The 20,377-nt window shown below is 42.2% G+C and overlaps 3 protein-coding genes across 9 annotated transcripts; 1 reads left to right on the top strand and 2 right to left on the bottom strand.

Annotated features, from left to right (window-relative positions):
• Positions 1 to 2,549: 2,549 nt before the first annotated feature.
• Positions 2,550 to 3,096, bottom strand: LOC117145895 (metallothionein-2). The gene is made up of 2 exons (XM_033311746.1): positions 2,829 to 3,096; positions 2,550 to 2,751 (listed from the first exon to the last, which is right to left on the bottom strand). Exons 1-2 carry the CDS (start codon positions 2,851 to 2,853, stop codon positions 2,651 to 2,653), a joined length of 126 nt encoding a protein of 41 aa, XP_033167637.1. The 5' UTR covers positions 2,854 to 3,096; the 3' UTR covers positions 2,550 to 2,650.
• A 40-nt stretch (positions 3,097 to 3,136) lies between these two features.
• On the top strand, positions 3,137 to 3,510 carry LOC117145894 (metallothionein-4). Its single transcript, XM_033311744.1, has 2 exons — positions 3,137 to 3,264; positions 3,326 to 3,510. Exons 1-2 carry the CDS (start codon positions 3,240 to 3,242, stop codon positions 3,433 to 3,435), a joined length of 135 nt encoding a protein of 44 aa, XP_033167635.1. The 5' UTR covers positions 3,137 to 3,239; the 3' UTR covers positions 3,436 to 3,510.
• A 291-nt stretch (positions 3,511 to 3,801) lies between these two features.
• LOC117145892 (signal transducer and transcription activator) lies at positions 3,802 to 20,371 on the bottom strand. Of its 7 annotated transcripts, none has more exons than XM_033311738.1 (10): positions 20,160 to 20,371; positions 9,927 to 10,339; positions 8,772 to 9,802; positions 8,224 to 8,703; positions 7,908 to 8,165; positions 7,649 to 7,849; positions 7,468 to 7,603; positions 6,697 to 6,959; positions 5,411 to 5,688; positions 3,802 to 4,761 (listed from the first exon to the last, which is right to left on the bottom strand). In XM_033311738.1, the coding sequence occupies exons 2-8, from the start codon at positions 10,049 to 10,051 to the stop codon at positions 6,773 to 6,775; spliced, it is 2,418 nt and encodes an 805-aa protein (XP_033167629.1). In that variant the 5' UTR covers positions 10,052 to 10,339; positions 20,160 to 20,371; the 3' UTR covers positions 3,802 to 4,761; positions 5,411 to 5,688; positions 6,697 to 6,772. The 7 variants fall into 7 exon arrangements, with proteins under 7 accessions (XP_033167629.1, XP_033167624.1, XP_033167628.1 ...); XM_033311733.1 differs by having other exon boundaries at positions 6,789 to 6,959; XM_033311737.1 differs by having other exon boundaries at positions 6,789 to 6,959; positions 7,468 to 7,582.
• Positions 20,372 to 20,377: the final 6 nt, after the last annotated feature.

The raw sequence follows: 20,377 nt of genomic DNA, 5'->3' as shown, positions 1-20,377 counted from the left end.
CACCCACCTGATGGGTGGTGGGTGGTCCTGTTTGATTACGCACCTGGGATTCCAACATGCACACGAACGTGAACATCCATATCCAATGAATGTCTAAGTCGACAGTTTTCATTTTCCAACTTAAATGTTTAAAGTGATGAGAAAAGTAATAAACGAAAATAAATAACTTTATTGAACTGCAGTGAAACTAAGTCCCTTGATGCTCAATACCATTGGATACTTGTGTGTTTGTCTTAACAAAATGAAATCAAAAGAAGAATTTTACTTTTAAATACAGCTAGGGTAATAAATTAGGGTAATAAATTATTATTATGGAGCAGTAAATTCTTTAAGCACTTCGATTGCTCTGCCACTTAAATAATCACAGATTTAAAATAGCTTAATTTTAAAAGTCGAAGAGTTATTCCCTTACATATTTGTGCAGAAATTTCGCTTAGGGGTCAGCAAATGAAACGAATTAAAAATGAATACTTTATGGTGAATGTGTGAAACCATGCCCCCACGGGCTCCGGACCACCAAGCCACAAAAGGCGGCTGGAGAGATTTGCAAATTGGCCAAGATTTATAGTGTTAGCCACAGCGGTTGGATCACAAGCGCACCTCTGTGCGCGTGCTGGTGCAAAGTTTTCCCAGCTCGTTGGGAGATGGAAATTAACGCAGGGACACCGGAACAGCTGAGCCAAAACTGAAGCAGGACCTGTCTGGGCCCAGTCTGTTTGGGTTTTCCTGGGGCTTTTGGGTCAACCGGCTCCTGGCTTAAATTTGGTCGGCGGGGGAGGCAGCATAGAGTCTGCCACTCGACGCGACGGCTGCCAACTAATCTGTTAATTTATGTTGAAAAGTTCAAGAAAGTTTCGAAGCGCTTAGCAAACAAATTGTAATAAATTATTAAGAATATTTGCACACAAAGGGGGCGGGCGGGTGACTCCTCGGTGGCTTCACAGTTTTTGTGCATTTCATTAATTTATGTTTCGTTGCCTGCCAAAAACTTCTCGCCACTTGTGTGGATAATTTGATTTCACCGTAGAGCAACTTTACACTGCCAGGAGGCGAGATTCACACGCAAAGATAAACACGAGCCCGTGTCCTTTGTCGCCATGTTTCCGGGATACCGTGTACCGTATTCTGCATTCCCCGATCCCTTATGCCTTATCCCTGATCCCGTCGAGGGTCGAAAGTGGCCAGCGAAAAGTTAAAATGTTCTTATGCATAAGTGATGCGCCGGGCGCCTCGTCCTTTTTCGCCTTTCGCCTGGTGACAAAGTCCTCACGAAGTGCCCGCATTGCAGTTGTTTCCGCTTTGCTCCGTTTCACTTCGCTGCGACATGAAAACTTAACGTCGTAATTAACTGTTTGCGTTTGCGCTTTAAGAGTGCCCACAAAGAGGCATCGCGTATACGCCCCGTGTGCGTCACTGCTTTGGTTGCGTATGCGCCCCCTAAGCCGAGATTTAAACGCATCGCGTGACCCACTTGCAGCCTGCAACTTTCAATGCCGACGTGTCACTTTATCAGGCAGCAACTGGCAAATGGTGTGACACGAATTTCCGGCCAGGAAGCAAAACAAAGCAAATAGAGCAGAGCAAAGCAAAACGGCTGACTGGCATTTCGAAGCGGGAAATGGCTGTAAAAACATCATAGCTCAAACTTCCACCCATACGAATTAACTTTGATGACTTGGCGGAAAGGACCGGCAAAGTAAAAATCAGTTAGCAGTGAGCAGTTACCTGGCGCGATTCCATTTCCGCCGCTTAACGATATTAAATCGCTGAAATGGGAATTTCGGCCAAGAGCCAAGCTCGAAGGATATCCAACTAGATTACCTTGGCCTCCGGATCCGGCAGTTCCCCCAATTCGGCTGCCTGTTAAATAAGATTGTCAACTGCAATTAGCGCGCTTAATGCATCTTTCGGATGCGAATTGACAGACAGACAGAGAGCGTGTCCTTCTCGGCTTTCAATCTGCCAGATGTTTAACCACTTGCCTGCCATCCTGCCATTTCAACCTGTTTACGGCACGCATCCTAGAGGACTCCTCCGAGCAGTGTGGCAAGCAGTGGCCCCTCCAAGTTGCACATTTAAAGACTGCGGCGACTCGAGTCCTCTTCTCTGTCGGCTGATGGCCCTTCAACTAACGCACCTGCTCCACAGCCAACCACACTAACCACACTTGGCTAAATGGGCCATAGAAAGTGGTAGCGAGCTGTTTTGCTTCGCTGCAAATTAAATAAACCCCGTAGATTATAAACTTATGCCCAAAGTGGGGCCTGGGAATGAAGACTTCCGTCACAAATGCCTGAACATTTTTTCAGTTATTTTTTACTTTTATGCATGATGGTTTAGAGCTACTTTAGAGGCAAAGACAATAAATGCATAATACGATTCATAATGTTTAGGATTTAATATTGTTTTTACAAAATGTGGATCACTGATAACTCTATGACGAACTGAATAGATCAGGTAACAATTGGCAATAACAATGCTTTTCTTATGTTTTCATTTTTGAAAGCACTTAAAGTGCTACATTTTCAATAATTAATAGTCATATTTAATTAAGATAAGCACAACATTATAATGGGTTTTATTCAGCGTCAGTCGGGGGTTTGTAACAACTATTAGAGACTATTTAACCTAATCCAAATGGATCCGGCCATCACTTTGCCTGACAGCACTTGGCTCCCGTCTTGGCGGCGCATTGGCATTGGCTGTTTCCGGCACAGTTACTTCCGCACTTTCCGGCTGAGCACTGGCAGTCTAGAGGTGGAGAGTTCATTCCATTAGTATAACTTTATAAAATATAAGTTGTCCCATTTGGGGTGACTGGTACTCACTGTTTCCACATCCCTTGCAAGGCATCTTGTTGAATTTTTTGGTTTATTTACTGCGGTATTTCCGAGTTTTCGAAGCTTGTTGAACTTGTTGATGCCTTCTGGTTGGGAAACCCTCCTCTTTATACCCGATCCAGACCAATCGAAACGGTGGGCCGTGCTGTCCGATAAGATAAGAAAGCCGTGTGCAGCTCGATCGGCGTGCGCAAAAGCATAATGCTTTTTGTGCCCGGCGATGATAAAGCGATTTGCACACGCACTGATAACAGGAATCGATTTTCTTGGTGCGCAAAGCAGTAGAAGCACTATAAGAATGCTGGACCGCCAGTCGACAATCATCAAACAGTGCTAGCTAACGGCTAAGTGAATCAAGTTTATTTTAATAAATTCAACAGCAAAATATATAAACACACAATGGGTTGCAAGGCTTGTGGAACAAGTGAGTATACTAGTTGCTAGTTAATCAAGTGCGGCTGCTAATTTCCCTACTTAATCCTAAGACTGCCAGTGCTCCGCCACCAAGTGCGGCGACAACTGCGCCTGCAGCCAGCAGTGCCAGTGCTCCTGCAAGAACGGACCCAAGGACAAGTGCTGCTCCACCAAAAACTAGATACAGGACCCTTCTCGAGCTCATCTGTGTGATGAAAAACCCTTTGGCATGACAACGAAATAAATAAACAATCAATTGAAACTAATGTTTAAAATCAAATCTTTATTGGCCATTTTGACAAGAATAGTTCTTTAGTTATTTCCCACATTAGCTTTAGAAATTGCACACCCAATTAGCTTTCGAAATAACATTTAAAACACTTACACAATGTACACAATTAGTTCAAGTACACCGTGAGGACAGGACAATCAAATAATAGTATCCAAATATCAACATTGTTTTTGGCGAGCTTCTCTCGTGTGTATTTGTGTGTATCTGTGTGTTGTGTGCTGATTGTTTATAGTTTTTTGGGAATGTGTGTGTGCAATAGCTTTCACAATTAAACATTAAAACTTTACGTACACATTATTACATTTGGTTTCGCAAATTGTGAGTACACAAAAGGAAATCCGCTCCCGTTCGCATTTAAGTGTTTCAAGTTTATTGAATTGTATATTTATTTGGGGTGTACTTAAGTCTTATAAAATTCTTAAGGTTCACGTACAAAGCTAAGTGTAGTATTGTGTTATTGTTGTTGTTTACATACATAAATGATTATGTTTACGATCTCTCATACAAACGTAATATGGTCCTCGTGTCTCTAATAGCTGACTAAAAAGGCAATCGCATGTGGCGCATTTGAAATGCATTGCAAACTCTGCCCTGATGACTCAAACAAACAAGTTTCAAAAAAATATACATTGATTAGTTCAAATTTTTGCGCATTTTCAGCATTGGAAGCCAATAAAGGATGGGGTTACATAAAGCAATTCAATGTTACTTAGATTATAACTAAAATTAATGCAATCAATCCCTGCGTTGCTGCTCTCGTTGATTGTTTTTCCACTTTCGTTTAACATAGGCTTATCACGCGAAGTAATTTGTATATCAAAGTTTTAAAATTATTCCATAAAATTAAAATCAAAATCAAAAATTTAGATTCAACAAATAGTTACTCACTAACTAAACCGATTATCTCGTCAGTATCATCTAAACGTAATGCTTTGTCACAGACGAACATGTCATAGTGCACAAATTGAAATCATATGCATACATATATAAAAGGTATATATAAAAATATAAAACAACGTGCGGACACATTCCAAAGGTTTGTACAACACAGAAATTCTAAATTTTGCTTAAGTCAGACACAATCATAATCACGATATACCATATAATATAGACAATGTTCTGGCTGTGAGCTGAAGGTGTTTGTGTTGCATGCATTGATCGGCTAGATCTTATTGTTGTTGATGTTGTTCTTGTGTTTTGGCGTTTCACAAAAAGCTGCAAGGAAAAAGGTAAGAGTTCAATATAAATTGTATAAACGAAAACCTACGAAAATAGTTCCTAATAGTTCTTAGTCGCAAGTAGTAGGTACACGAGTAACATTTAAAATACGCAGCTAAGTTGGTTTTTAAAAATAGTTTCACCATCTGCGGCAAAAAAGCGCTTGTGTACATATATACGTATATAAATATATATAGATATTCTGCATGTAAATTCGTAATTTGTTTCGTTCCCTGTACGAAGTTTCAACTCTTCTAGCTAGTCTTAAAAGAAGTCTCAACTCTTCTAGCTAGTCTTAAAAAGCAAACAGATCCATGACCATTGAAACCAGCTTACTTCCGTGCCGGAATCCACATCCTTTCTCTAGTTTATTTGTGTATAACGTTTGTATATAGCGTAAAACGACGAATAACGCTCAAAATACGATTAACAATTAACTGGACAATCGCGAACATTTAGTACGGAGCATAATAAACCTCTTCGTTACAATATATATATTTTTTTATCTATTCACTTGCTTATTAAAAACATTTAACTACACCTTGTTTCGATCTTTTTCGATCTGACCCGAAGGCCTAGCAAAATCTTAGTGCGCTTAAGTGAGTTTTGAGGTGAAATAATAAATATCAAGAGATGAAATACATACCAAACAAAACCTTCCACTACGATGCATTCCCAAATCTAATAATTACATCTAGATAACATTAAATAAAACTTTCGATTAGCACAATGAGTCATGCGCCAGATCGTTGCAATCGTTGAGGTGGCGGAATCGTCATCGTCGGTCTTCCAAGATAGCGACACACGTTCAGGAGTTTATTTGATTTCGTTTATACGTAGGCTTCTATAGTTGTTATAGTATCTTAGTTTCAAAAGTTCTCAAAGTTTGTAATCGTGTCGAAGTCCGCCATTCCAAAGTCACCACTAAAAGAGGTTTCGAACAAAGTTGTGTAAAATTAGAAAAGAAATAATAATGAACCGGAAGTTTTTAAATCAAAATCATGCAGGCGGTCCAAGGAAAAGGTGGGATGGATGCATAGATGAGGGCATAAAATAATGAAATGGCCAAAGTGCTGAACTTATTACAAATTTGTACTTGGGAAATGTTGCGCAAGCTTTAATGGAAGATAATCCCCAGCAATTGAGAGTGAAGGTTTCACTTAACTTTCAATATAATAACAATAACATCAAATTGAGATTAAGTTCGTAATAAAAGTGACAACAGCAACGAACATGCAAGTAATCGAACAACAACCCTTACAAAGGGGCACACAGGAGTATTTTAAGTCTAGTGTAGCAGTTAGCAGTTTAAAACACTTGTCAATTTTATTAGTTTTTCTTTTTCAATCTGAAACTGCCTATGTCGCTTGATTGGTTAACTCAGATTAGTTAAGATCAGATTTATAGGTGCATGATGGTGCTATTCTGCAAGCTGCGTTCAAAGCGAAATAAGAAAAGGGTAAAGATAAAGGTTAGAGGGCATGTTTTTTTTTTTTAATTTTTGCAAATGTCTTACAAAATTGATCGAGTTGTGCCTGAAAAGTTTAAAGAGATGGCAATACTTTGAACATAAAGTGAAAAATATAAAAGACTCACTTAACACAAAACGAAACGTAAGTAATAAAGTCTCTTAAAACTAAATTGCGAACGACTAGGCATACGAGTATAGTTAGTTATCTCATTCGAGAGAGCCCATCTGAAATTCATGAATCAGGGATAAACTGAGGCGATGCAATGGTATGAGAATGAAGTAGCCAACTGCAATTTGATTGGGGAACTGGGAGATGGCGGTCAGGACGGATCGATCGGATGAGAGCGCTATTAGGGCGTGAGTGAATGCGGACGAAGAGCGCGGGAAGTATCAACAAGTGAACGTGTTGCAGTGATCGGAGTTGAGTGATTTGAATGCGAAACTTAGCTATAATGTTATACCTTTCGGTAAATGGCACAATCAACTAGCGCCCAGTACCCAGCCATCAGGTGCAGGCGGTGGCACAGCATAAGATCATTAATAGTAAACGTACTGTCTATAGTTGCTCGTCAATAAGGCATCAGTGATTTCACTTATCACAGGATCGTTGGGTTGAGCGCCTATCACAATTCTCTCTAGGGCCTCGGCCGTTTCGCTAGCATCGGAATCTGATTCCTCAAGTCGGCCTGGGCTATAGAAAGTGATGCCGCTTTGTGGCGAGATACTGAACCATCACCAAAAAATCAATAGCCGCAAAAGGTGGAAAATGAAAATAAACAAAGAGTAGGGTAGGTAAGTTTCTGTGTAAGTACAAATAAGTAGAGACGAGTGAAATGGAGAGCTTATCAAAAGAGCTCAGTAAGAGTATCCAATTAGTTTTATTAGTTTGTTAACAAAAGAGCCTCAAGTTCGGATTAGTCAGGAACAAACGCATTTGGTTTCGACTTTTTGCCCCTTTACAACGTTTTTTTCGAATTCAAAGTATTGCAATCTGATTAAACTTTTTGGTCAAAAACATAATCATAATCAATGTAAAGTAAAGCAAACAAGCAAAAACAAAAATGGCGGATCAGCCATGACATAGAGGCTTTATCGATCATCTCGGCCCAAACATTAGCTCTCCACTCAAGCTTTGAAGCCAAGTATAAACGCAATAGGTAATAAATGGTTTATTGTTTTTGTTGTGGCTGTTGGCGGTCGATTTGGCTGTGGCGTCGGCTTCCAAAACTTACTTTCCCAGTTGCATGCTTTCCTGAGCATGATGCGGTGTTCCACTAGTAGATCCATTCTCTCCGTTTCTACAAACGTGAACGTGCAATGTGCTCTTCACATAACCGGTCACGGGATCTAGAACGAGGGGTTCAGGTTCTGATTAGGAGTGTTGGACCGTGTTATCTTTGATTGCATTCTTACCTTGACGCTTTGAGTAGAACTCACCAAAGGCGACGTCCCTCTTCACGGGACTCGCATTCCGATCGCTAGGGTGCAGCCAGCAAAGCACGTCCAGATCTCGAATGCGATCGGCCAGGTTCAGCACCTGGAAATCACGTGCAGTCCATGGCGCCAGCATGGTGACCAGTCCATTTTCGTTTACGTAGGCGATAGTGACTCCACCTGTGGTTTATAACATTTATTTTTTGTTACCTTAAATAGGTAAGTATTTTTAACAAACCGAGCTCGCTGTCGGAGAAACGGAGCAGGAAAGTGCCGATACCATAAACTGAACGCAGCAGATCAGTCTGAGCCTTGGTCTTGTTGATGAAGCCCATAATGCAGCCTGCTTTCCACATGCCCAACATGTGATCTTTGGTAAGTTTCATGATGGCAAAGAACCACTCCCAGAATGTAAAGGACCGATCGGGCATGGGCTCCTTACAGAATTGGTTCCACGTAATGTACTCAGACCGCTCCTCACGCTGGAGTTTCTCGTCTGTTAAAACAACGAAAATAAATACCGATCATCAACAAATAATGGAGATCCAACTCACATAGGAAATCCAGGTTATCAATGGTCAGAGAACGCCCTGTGCAAGATCCGAATTTGATGTTCAACGCGACTGACAGCTGGGCCCAGGTAACGCGGTCGGTAATCATGAAGGGATCGCGAACAATCTCCGCAAACGCATTGTCCCAAGTAATGGTAGCCCAAGATTGGGGCTCCTGGTTGCCGTGCACAATAACCACCACCGGTAAGGACAGGGTCCAAACACGGATCTGGAAATCGTTCACGGTGGTGGTGGTGTAGAAGAACAGGGCGAACTTCTCGTCCATCACGCTCTCAGTGCCCTTCTTTTCGGCCCGCTTGATCTTCTTCAGCTGCATGTTTCGGAAACTGGCGGAGAAAACATGGTTGTTCTGCTGATACTCCATGGTGCTAGAGGCGTTTTGAATCTCGCCCGATGATTGACCGGAGAGGCTACTATTATCCATCTGTGTATTCCGCGTAACGAACCGTTGCGACTGGATCTCTGTGAATAAGAAGTGGAAACTTTAGGCATATATACTGAGGAGCAGAGAAAGTACTCATTATTCTTACCTGACATTATGATGCACTCGACTGTGGGTGGATTGTTGTGAATGCCCAGCTGAGAGCCGATTAGCCAGCGCACAGACGCTGCGAAGCGTGTGTTGGTCTTCATCACTTGCGGGGGCTGTTTGTCGACGATAAAGGCGGAGCATACCAGGTTCTTCTGCGCGTTCTGCACCTGTTCAAGCAGATGTGTGAGCTCCGGCTCTTCGGTGACCAGACGTACGCGCATCAGCTCCTTAACGGCAGCCAGCATGTGTGCGATAAAGCTTTCGAGCATCTCAAAGCAGCGCTGGATATCATCCAGGGAGCTCTCATTAAAGGGAGCTCCGTTTCCGGCTTGCGCTTGTTGGTGGCGCCAGTTCTTGAGCTCGTGTATGACCATCTCGTGCAGCGACTCGTAGTACATAAAGCTGCGACGCATTGTGAGTACGATGGCCGCCTTTTCCTCGATAAGACTTCTGTAGGCAGCTTCTGCGTTCGGCGAGGATGTGGAGTTTAGCATGTAACTGTAGTTCTGGGCAAGCAGCTTCAAGGCATTGGCACAGTTGCCAAACTCATTGAGGGCCTGCATGATCTGATGTTGCACCTCGTACAGCTCCACCTTGGGTGTGACCATACCGAGGGCTGGGGAGGCAATGCCTGGATTTTGCACATTGTGGATGGGTCCTATGCCCTGAACAACTGGCGGATTGCAGCTGTTGGACACCGCCAGCAGATCACTGGGGTCCACCATGTAGCCGGTAACCATGGGAGTGTTGTTCATGTTGTAGGGATTTAGCGGCATTGATTGGCCTGCGGTTGCAGCCACGCTCTTCTCGGTGACCAACTGCAACTCTTTTTGTAGACCGCTGCGCAGATGTGTGTAGAGCTCAACGGCGGAGATGCGTTGGATGAGGGCGCAAAGCTCCACAACCCGGAACTTGAGGGCCTGGTCGCTGGCGGTGCGCGTGGATAGAAGCTTTTGCTGCAGATCTTCGTTGAACTTTAGGGCCACGCGCTCCAACTGATCGGTAGTGTTGGGCGTTATTTGTTCGGACCTACAGGGTAAAAAGAGATTCATAAGATTATGCTTTCTAAAAATAAAAGCGTACTTATTGTTCGTTCGTAAGCTGCTGCTGGCTTTAGTCAACCCCATCACCCCCAACTCCCCACTCTACTCACATTATCCTGTCTTCGATCCAGGGCGCCAAGCAGAGGCGCAGCTCGAGCATACCCTTCTCCTCGTAGTAAGCCGCCATACGCTGCTCGCAGTCGACATGGCTGGAGATGCGCTTCCACAAGCTCATGCTCTTGCTCTACCCGATGGATATGATGATGGTATAGTGATTTTGGATGCTAAGCTGTGACAGCTGAATGTGTATGGTGATCAGTGCAACGGTTGGGGTGTTTCTGATTCTGGCTCGGATTCAGTTTCTGTTCTGGGACTTTTTGAGCTGGCTCTTGGGCCGATCAATGTCCTGCTGGCTTCCACAGGCAAATGAGTCTGAGGCGTCCATAAAATGCACTCGCATACATGCGAACTAGATCGTGTTTTTCTGACTTGGTTTGAATTTAGTATGGTTAGGAGGAGGAAACTATAAATACACAAGCATATGTACATATGAGGGTAAGTGCGATGTCGATAATGTCTCCTAATATTGGATTAATATGTGATGTGATGACGGCTATGGTTTTGTGCGATTCGTAGATGCGACCCCAGTCTGACTTTTAACAATATTTGCACTGCAGCTCGTACTCGATGTGGTATCCCATAAAGACGGCCAATTGTTGACTTATCTATCAAGGTTTAAGTCTCCCCTCGGTCAAATATTAACAATAAGCAGAGTCATGTTTGTGTCATATCGAAAGGTAAAGTAAATGTTAATCAGTAACACATCTTTGTTACGCCTTCCATAGTGTTACACATCATAAAGAACTGATAATTGTACTTGTTTACATTCCAAACATATTTACATTGCTCAAAACTCAAATTTTTAAAGGAAAACCTCTGTTGTTTCGTACTCCGATATTCACAGTTTTGTTTACGTTAGGTTTCTTAAATAATTCCACTGCCGAATGAAATGTTTTCAATTTAGGTAATGGAAATATAATTAGATGTGTTCTTTCAGAGGAGGAAGCAGATCTCCCAGCCGTGTCGTGAGCTCATAGAACGTGGCTTTATGAGCGCGGTAAAGAGCCCAATGAATGCGACCATGCTGGCTTTAGCCTTTTATTACCATAACGAAAAATTATTGCAAATGACAAACACACCGAGAAAAACCAGCTCGCACGCAAGTGAGAAAGTAAACAAAAAACGAGCCAAACCAACGCGTGAGGTGAATTCGAGACGCTCCGAACAACAGGTGTGAAAATTAATTGCACCACCGGGCGAGTCCGAGTCCGAGTGCGATCCGTGGGGAATATGACTCTTTATGGTCATGCTAAATAGTGCTGATAAGGCAGCCTGGTGGCGGTGGCGGTGCCGGTGCCAACGTCGTTGGCAACCGGTCGAGCCCTTCTCCTTCGTGCCGCGATGATTCTTAGCCAAGTCCGCACCACCGGCGACAATTCCTTGTCGTCGAAACGTGACCGTAAATGAGCGGTAATCCAGACGCAGGGTCCAGACTCACAGACCCGAAAGCCAAACCCGAACCGAAACGTGTTTGCTTTTGTGGTCGATACGCTAATTTCTGTAGTTACCCGGAAAAAAGGCCAGCGCGACGCTCACGTAGCAAATATGAATGGCCCAAGAAAACGAAGAAGTTGAAAGAGTGGTGTAAACAAGGCAAACCAGTCCACTTCCAGGCGACTCCAGTCCAGGCAACAAAATTAGATAAGGATCTAATGGCCGAAACAAGCCCGAAAATGCAGTCCAAGCGAAGGGACTTTAGGGATGGAGGAGGTGGATGATCAAAACAGGTCGCGCCGATACCTGACCCCCAGGAACCGCATTCGAGTTCGGATGTGCGGCTCACTAGGTACGAGAGTCAGGGAGTAAGTCAGCTTAGGTAGATGGAACCAATGCGACTGTGTGGTGTGTGGTGGTAAGAGGTAGTTTGGATTCGCCCGCAGGCAGGTTTCTTTCTATTCATAAGTCAGTGCTGCCGGCTGCTCTTTCTTTTTCTGCCCTTCGGCACTTTTTAGTCCACAGTAAAGTGGTTCAAGGTTCTGGTTTGCTGTCGGATGCCTCTAATGTGCCAAGTCAGCTGGAAGAAACTCAGTCAAGTTGGCAAAAATAGTTTTTTGTTTATTCTTATTAGGAGTACCGTCGAATTGCGGCAAGCTGCAAAAATACTAAAGACACACAATTGCATCCGAGGTGAGTCACCCGCAACGAGGGTTATCGATGGAAAAGCTTCAGACGAAACAGAAGTAGATGTTTCGATTTCTCGTATCGATTCGCCGGCTTTATGGGGAATTGTTCCTGATCTCACTTGGGTTATCTGAGTAGAGCAGAGGCTGTCAGGTGGCTGTGAGCAGACTGTTTACAAACAATTTGCCAAGCGATAGCTAATCGCTGTATTGCCACAATGGGGAGATCGTTTTTCTATCACGGCAATTAATGATTATATGTGAAGTTATGAACTGTCTACAGGTGTTTACCGATCGATTGAACGAATTCAACTAAAGGCTTGGCTAATTTGACTGCCCACTTTTATACACGAAACCTTTCACTTGATAAGGCGCAAACGTGAATGACAAAGTAAGTACGGCCAACCATTAAGAATGATATGAAAATTTCGCTGAAGTAGTTAGAATAATCAGTGTTTGCTGGAAATTTGCCATATTCATATATTATTACCATGCTCTGATAGCGCGTTGACCAAAAGGCATCGATGAATCAATTGCCACGAAAGATTGCGTATGGATTAGGTGGAAAACCGAACCAGGCACTTATCGGCCAATTTACTAACTTTAAATAGCCCTCAACGGCTTCGCGGAAAAGCGACTAGAGTTTTCGTTTATTAGGAACTGCGAAACTACTGACCGACGTATGCGAAAAATGCTTTGTCCACAAAGATCTTATTATAAAATTCGGTTAATGGAATTATTATGTTAATTTACGCACATCGCCTCTTCGAGGGTCACAAAAGGGGAAACGCCGGTGTATATTATCAACGAAATAACCAACCGCACCCCATAATTAGAGCCAAAAATGCATGGATGGATGACTGGGTGGCCACCGCCTCTCTCGGGGTCTCTATATCGCTAGAGTTTTTGGCCATGTGCTGTCTTTTGGGACCAAAGCGAAATGGGACTTACACTTTCCGGCAACCTAACGTATATAGGCGTCCAATCTAAGGCAAACTAAGAGCATTTTAAATCAAAAGTGTATTTTTAAAACAACTTAGTTACTAAGAACTTGTTGATATCGAGTCAAATCCTTTTTTGGCTCTGAATGTATTTTGATTTTGTACTGAAATCCAGTTTTCTTTCCACCAGCCGCACGAGCAGCAAACGCTGAATGAAAACAAAAACAAAGGCTAAACAAACCAAGCACAGACCCAGACGCGATAAAAAAGTTTTGCGGCATTTTTAAGTTTCGCTATTGACTGCGCTGAAAGCGAAAAATATCTCCAGCACGTGACGTCAGCGAAAAAGCACACTACGAAAAAAATATATCAATTAAATAGCTCATTCAAGTTGTAGAAAATTTATAAAACGTGACCTTGTGAAATATATACAATAACATTATTATATTTATTTTGCTGTTAATAATACTAAGTACTTATGTGTGCACATACACATCTTTCGAGATTTTCAAGCATTAAAGTTCGACTTATCCAACTTCCTGCGATAAGCGCCCCAAACTTTGGTTTTAAATTATAATAAAAATTATGCACAATTTTCTAAATGTTTCTATTTTAATTGTGTGAAAGTGTGTGATGCTTTTTTTTCTAATTCGTATAACCCTTAGTAGCATGCTTTTGGCTACGATTCTCGGAACAACTTGGAAAGTAGATGTGCAAAAAAGGAAACGTGTAATTTCGAATAGCGAAATATAATGAATTTTTAAAGAAAAATCATCGTTTATTATTATGATGCGTGTTTTTTGCCTTGCTTTGTAGCTAAAACATCGGCCGGCATTAACTTTACCGCAAAAGCCGCGTTAACCGGTAGTTACCCACTGAAGCCCCACTGAACCCATCTCCCCCGCACGATCCCACCAACTTCAGCGATTTATAGCGCCATATAGACCACATATAGAATGTAAGTTTGTTCAGGGGGGAGTGGGGGAGTTGAAATGCGAAGTATACTTAGTTGGTTGCAGGCAAGCACGTTAGTCGGCGTTATTTATACGCGGTTGTAAATGTTCACACATGTCCACAGGGGCTTCTGGGCCAAATGGAGAGGTGAATGAGAAACGCCCGCGGCTGGCCGGCTTTAGGGGGTTAAAAACGTGTATACAACAGACCTCCACAGACCTCAAAAGCGCCTCAAGCACGCAAACACGAGTATATTCCAACCACAAGCACAACAAATGTGTAACGAACGAACGGAGCTCTTTCAATTTTTTAAATGTATGTATATAAATTCATTTCGATCTCTCGACGGCGAAAATGTTTTCAGTTGCAAACTTGAATTTGCATTGACGTCTATCTGTTGGGCAAGCATTCGAAGAATCGCCGTATATCCAATGCATATATAGTATAATATACATATCTAATCAAATCGCTTTTTTAGCCCCCGGAAGTATGGCAGTTTCTATGCATCCTAGCAAGTACCAATGGGAATTTCCAACGTTCTGAGAACTAAATTAATTTTTTATAATCTCTCTAGCTTCACAGTTAAGCAGCATGCGCACAGAAAAAACAGTGCCTCCTGCGACCTTGAGCCTTGAGTTTTCCACAATGAAAAACCAGTGCATATAATGAAAGTGGTTTGCCAGCTGCAGTGAAAAGCGAACTGGTTGGGCTGCTTTTTGCATCCGTTGTTTGTTGTGGGCTGTGCATGTAAAGCAGCGGATCCAAGAAGAATATAAGTCAGTTCAGCGTTCGCCGGGGGAAAACCCGCAGTTCATAGTAATATGCATTTACAATTGAGTGCCAATTGTTATGGCATACATACATTCTTGACCAACGGATTGTGTTTGCCTATTTGTACGAGCATGTGTCGATACTTTTGTATCTGTGCGCACGAGATACAGATTCTCAACAAGCTCTCGCCGGCCAGCTGCCCACACAAAAGTGGACTTTTCGCTGCCGTTGTTCGGCAAACAAAAAGCGAATCGCAAACAGCAGAGAAATACGATGAGAAATGGGTAGATAGACCAGGGGAGGGGGAGGAAGATAGAGGAAACAGCCCAGTTGCACTTTTAGTCGTGTGATTAATATGCCGAGCTAAAAAAAAATGCCGAATAGGCGCATTTTAGATAAGCATTTGGTCGGATGATGACTCATTCGTCGCCGAGCACCAGGCAATCGTTACTCCACACACCGAGTCACTTTGTTTATCTTTCTATATCTGCGATGCGAAATCTTTGGGATAAACAATCCGCAGATTCAGATGGAGAATAATCCCCGTAAGCAGTATGCACACACAATATCTGGCCTATTGCCACAGCGAAAATTCTGGAAAACGTGTTATCTGCAAAGTGGGCGTATAAACAAGATATAGCCGCAGATAGAAAAGATCCCAATTTTCATGCGAACTGAAAAGCTCCAAGGAATCCAAGTGCGGCAAGTGGAAAGTTTTATGGCAGCAGCACGGCACTGATAAGACTGGTTGGAACTACGTATCATAAAAGGTAAAATGGGACAGTGGTACCTCGATGCGCGGAAACAAACATTCTGTATTCAAATAAAATGGGAATTCTAAATCCATTTGAAATATCGATAAAAATAGCAAATACTAAAACACAAAATATTGTGGGCGTAGAATCTGCATGCTTAATCTCAAAACCTTTTAGCTTTTAAATTTCTAGCGATCTCGACGTTCATACATGTGTTAGCAATAATACAATTTATTGAAATAAACCATAAAAGTGTTGGTATATAACTTTAAAAAAATTCGCCTTCTTTGAGTTGGACACACCAATTTGAATATTCGTCATGCACTCGGTGGGGGGAAAATTTGTATGGGCATGCCATCGAAGTTCGGATTGTTATGCCCGTAGAGCTTTGGTTGGGGTCACTACAATTTCCTCGGCCCTTGGTGTGGCGTCCAAGCATTTCTGACCACTTCGAAAACCGACGATTCCAAACCCCAAAGCGCGGGGGTGCTGCCTTTGTTGTTCCTGGCTGTTCTTTTCGCTTTTTGCTTTCTGCTGCTTCGACATTTGTGCCAGCCAGCCGCGTTCATTTTATATTTTTCTTGTTCAATTTTTTATAAACAACGCACACACACTTACGATTGCCATGTGAGAAACGAGAGCCGTTTGTGGTATTTGTTTTTGTACTCATAAAAGTTTAATAAGCATGCCTCAGTGTTCTCTGCCTTGAGGTTGTGTGGGTGTTCGCCGTACCCCGACAATGGGAACCTCGCCGTTGCACCACCCCCAGCCGAGCCCAAAGAGCCCCGCCACCCCATGAACCACCAAGTATTATTTAAGTAATCATTTATCGTTGCTGCTCGCCTGACATTTTGCACGATGTTTGTCGGCTTTTGTTTCGTCTACCGAGAAACTCCGGATCGATTGGGGTATATTGGGCTAAGTAGTGTGTCGGCACACGGCTTCTTATCACCTCATAATGCCCGTTCCGCGAACAGATCAATGTTTGTTGTCACACTTGCCCCGATGACCTCACTTATCAGTTCATGAATCCCACCGATCTTAAGCTCATAAAATGTGTGCACAAGTCTATTTGTCAGAAAATAAAGTAATTAACGAATATTTGTCCAAACTGTCAACTACAATACAAAGACATTCAAGGTTAGGTATCACTCAGTTATCAGTCTTTTGCTGGTGCTCAATGGTTCGAAAAGTGATTATTCGACTGAAGTCAGTCAGGTTATCAAACAATACAGCTACCAAACATTGTCTTTTATTGCTTAACTGTAAAGTCTTAACGAAATGCCAATAAATGGGTCTCCTTATCAGCGCAGGGCAACAAAAGATTCGCAAAAATGTATTAATCCTCCCTTGAATCCATGTTTTACTACTCTATGTTACTTTTTTGTTTTTCAAAAACTAACTAGCATTGATTTGGGGTTTTCAAGGAATATTAGGTGAAATAAATATGATCATTAATTTTTTAATAATAAGTACAGCTTTGCTTACGAGCTAGACAGATTTTCAGATTTGAAACTTGATTATTCTGTATATTGACAAGAATATTTGTAAAATACTTTATAGATAAGTTCCTCAGAAACTATAGATTGAAGTTTTGATTCGCTATTTCGGGGGCCATCTACTACTCACCAGAAAAGCATTTTGCTGGCGATAAGCAGGCACAATATGTGTAAGTACAGTAGGGACCCAATCGATTGAAGCCGCAGCAGAGTGCTCCATTTACGACGATTAAATGCAACGCAATAAACGACTTTGATAACGAGGTGTCAATGTAACAAAGTAAATAATAGAAGAGTCGCCGATAAGAAGCCGGCTTGATTTGTGCTTGAGGATAGTGATTCGCATAATCGCGTAATAATTAGCACTGCCCATATCGAAGGTCCAGAAATAACTTTAAACACATGTGGTGGACTGGATTTGTGGCGATAAACTTTGCTGCATAAATACATATGTTCACATCTGACGGGAGTGAGTTCCAACACGATATTGAAGGACTGATTGGGGAAACGAACTTTGAGCACCCTATAGTTTTTAGAAAAATATCGTGGCATTTTGAATTTAGAGTATATCTGTCCATTGGAATCTACATATACTTTGACTATTCACTATAAAAACTACATTAATACTTTCTCTCAAATTAGAATTTTCTTTTTATGTAAAATATAGCTTCTCAGACCGTAAATTCAATTCTGAATAAAGTATAACAATATCATATTGTATCACAGTTTTACCTATAAAATAAATGATTTTAACCACTGTTAATAATTAATGGTATATATATAATGTATGCGTTATAATAGTTGGCATAGACGAAACCCCTCTGCCAACTAACATAAGTTGACCGTCCACCTGGCCATTGATTGGAGTACCCACTATGACCAATGATAATCTACGGTGTCCACAGCAATCCGATCGGGTTTATCAAATGTGAAACGCCAAGGGGTTAACTAACGTCGGCGTCGCTGACAATCGTAATGTGTCCGAAGTGGTAGAAGCCAGCCGGGTTATAGCCAGGCCAAGAAGTCAGGGTGGAGAGAGGGGAAGCCCGCGACGGAGGAGGGGGCAGTAGGCGACCGACGACAGCGAGCAAGATAAAAGTGTTGAGCGCGCAGAAGTCGGCGACGTATGAAAGCAAGAGTAGCATGTGAATATGAGAATGATAGGGCCCCGTACGCCAGACACTTGGAAAAATAGTGTGTTGCCAAATGTTGTGATAGCAGGTGTTGATTTGGTGGGCCACAACACATGGGATTAATTTATAGAAGAAATTGTATTATGTATTTATACAAAATAGCCTACTTTTGTATACAGAGGACATTAAATATATTTAATTTTTAGTTTTATAGCCTCGATTTTCTCGCTGTGCAAAGGAGCGAGTGGGACGGTGAGATGGGGAACAGCTAATATACTCGATATCAGTGTTGTTGTTGCTGCCATTTGTGCTATTGCACTCGAAATTCTTGTTGCCTTTGTTTTTATGGGCTTTCCAGGAAACAACAATGAACGGGGAAGAAGAAGACCGGGAAACAGGAGCGTGAAGCACACATGTGCATGTGTGTGGGTATTTTGTTGATGTATAAATAAAGCGTCAAGTGGAAACACATGATGATGGTGCATCGAATTTGTGGCCAAATGGCAGAGAACCTTCCTGAAGGCCTTGCGGAACCACTACACGCCCACAAAGCCCACACGCCCACCCACTCAGAAGCCACCCACACTTTTTGCGCAGTGCACAATTGCAGCGGAGTCCTCCCACCCATACACGCATTTATATACGTACCCCCCACCATTCGTAAATTTGTTGCTCTTTTTCTTCTATTTTCTATTTACCTTTGGTACACAAACACCAACGCACAACACTGTGTAAACACACACGGCTGGCTGGTATCGGTTTGTTTGTATTGGTACGCCTGCCGCTGTTGCTCTTCGATATTTTTTATTATGTATTTGCCGTTTTATTTTTAAATCGCGCTCGCTTCACGCACACACAAACATTACACACACGACGCAGTGCGAGGGAGACGGAACACACACGCACACCCGCACACGAACTGAGAATTTAGAAAAAAAAACTGGAGTCTCGACCAAAGGAAATCCTATCAGTTAACCGAATCCTTGAAAACAAAGTGCACTTGCAAAAGAATTCAACTGGTTGCGCATTTGAAAATTGCTCCGCATTCGAACAATTCCCTTTAGTGGCTAAAAAACGACTGCCGCGTCTCTAGAGTTGGAGCGAAAGCGATCCACATGCGATACCATCGGACGACGAACACATGTGAACAATCGCTGTTAACAGTGAGTATCGATTCTCTCTGTTAGCAAATTCTAATTAGAAAATAAGTTAATTTAATTTTATAGAGCAGCGTACTAAAGTATTGTTCGTAACCAGGGACCAATGGAAAAGTAGCAAGTGCTCGCTAACTATAGTAAGACAATGTTGTTTGATTGTTAATACTAATAGTTTGGTATAATTAAATAAATAGAATTTAGAATTTTTCTTAAAGATGTTCTAAAAGAAACAATGAGACGAAAAAAATTACGAAATATACGCTCAACACCTAAAATATCTATCATGATAATATCACAATAAACTTTGTGACTTATTTAAAGAAAAATAAGTTAATTGAAGTTATTTTTTATAAGTAAAATTAATATGATGGTGCAAAACTCGGATAGCCCGGACTGCAACCCTCGCAGCCCTGTTAAGTTAACAGCACTGTCGGCTGCTAAAGAATAAACAATTTGCGAAGCTAATTGCGATAAACAAACATTTATCAAAGGGGGTTTACACCCATTTTCGCATCATTGTGGCGCCGCAGATATGAGTGCGCATGTTGTTTGTACACACACGAGCAACCACCCACACATTTGCACCGTTGGCGGTGTAATTAATTGCATTTGATTGATTTGTCCACCGAAAGTCAAGGTTACCCAAGACACAGAGAAGCACAATTAATGGTTTTTTGTCTACTCTTGTGTATTCTGCACATAAACATACGCGACTCGTGAATTTTCACCTGTTGTGCGCAGCAACAAGCGAGTATGGGAATGCCACCCCCCGCCCCTCTTTAAATGAAGAGGGTTGTTCGGAGAGGGGTTTTTTAAGGATGGGCCCCGTCTAATCAATAGACCTTAAATAATTAATCCATTCCACAATCGGCACAGCACAGCAAATCACTCACCTCTCAGATTGGCTTTTTGGTTATGGCAGGTGTTGGGGGAAAAACGCTTTTTATCCTTAAAACAACACCGCCTGCAGCTCACGGCTGTTGGGACACTTAATTCCAGGGCAACAAGTCTTAAATATCACTTTTTAAACGCACTAAAATTACGTTGTTTTCGTTTTACGAGCACTCGGAATTTCGCGAACGCGACTACCAGCAGATTTCGATAGACAGCA

Source organism: Drosophila mauritiana, chromosome 3R, assembly GCF_004382145.1.
Source record: "Drosophila mauritiana strain mau12 chromosome 3R, ASM438214v1, whole genome shotgun sequence".
Classification (NCBI taxonomy): Eukaryota; Metazoa; Arthropoda; class Insecta; order Diptera; family Drosophilidae; genus Drosophila; species Drosophila mauritiana.
The sequence above is the reverse complement of the archived record's forward strand: the minus strand, read 5'-3'. Positions and strand labels throughout refer to the sequence as shown.

Bases quoted from the DNA above. Each gene is read 5' to 3' on its own strand.
- LOC117145895 (XM_033311746.1), bottom strand. From the start codon at position 2,853: ATGCCTTGCAAGGGATGTGGAAACA. The intron at 2,752-2,828 runs GTGAGTACCAGT...CTCCACCTCTAG, and splicing joins TTGCAAGGGATGTGGAAACA to ACTGCCAGTGCTCAGCCGGA.
- LOC117145894 (XM_033311744.1), top strand. From the start codon at position 3,240: ATGGGTTGCAAGGCTTGTGGAACAA. The intron at 3,265-3,325 runs GTGAGTATACTA...CTTAATCCTAAG, and splicing joins TTGCAAGGCTTGTGGAACAA to ACTGCCAGTGCTCCGCCACC.
- LOC117145892 (XM_033311733.1), bottom strand. From the start codon at position 10,051: ATGAGCTTGTGGAAGCGCATCTCCAGCCATGTCGACTGCGAGCAGCGT. The intron at 9,803-9,926 runs GTGAGTAGAGTG...TTTACCCTGTAG, and splicing joins TGGATCGAAGACAGGATAAT to GTCCGAACAAATAACGCCCA. The intron at 5,689-6,788 runs GTACGTTTACTA...AACCTCTTTTAG, and splicing joins TTGACGAGCAACTATAGACA to TGGTGACTTTGGAATGGCGG.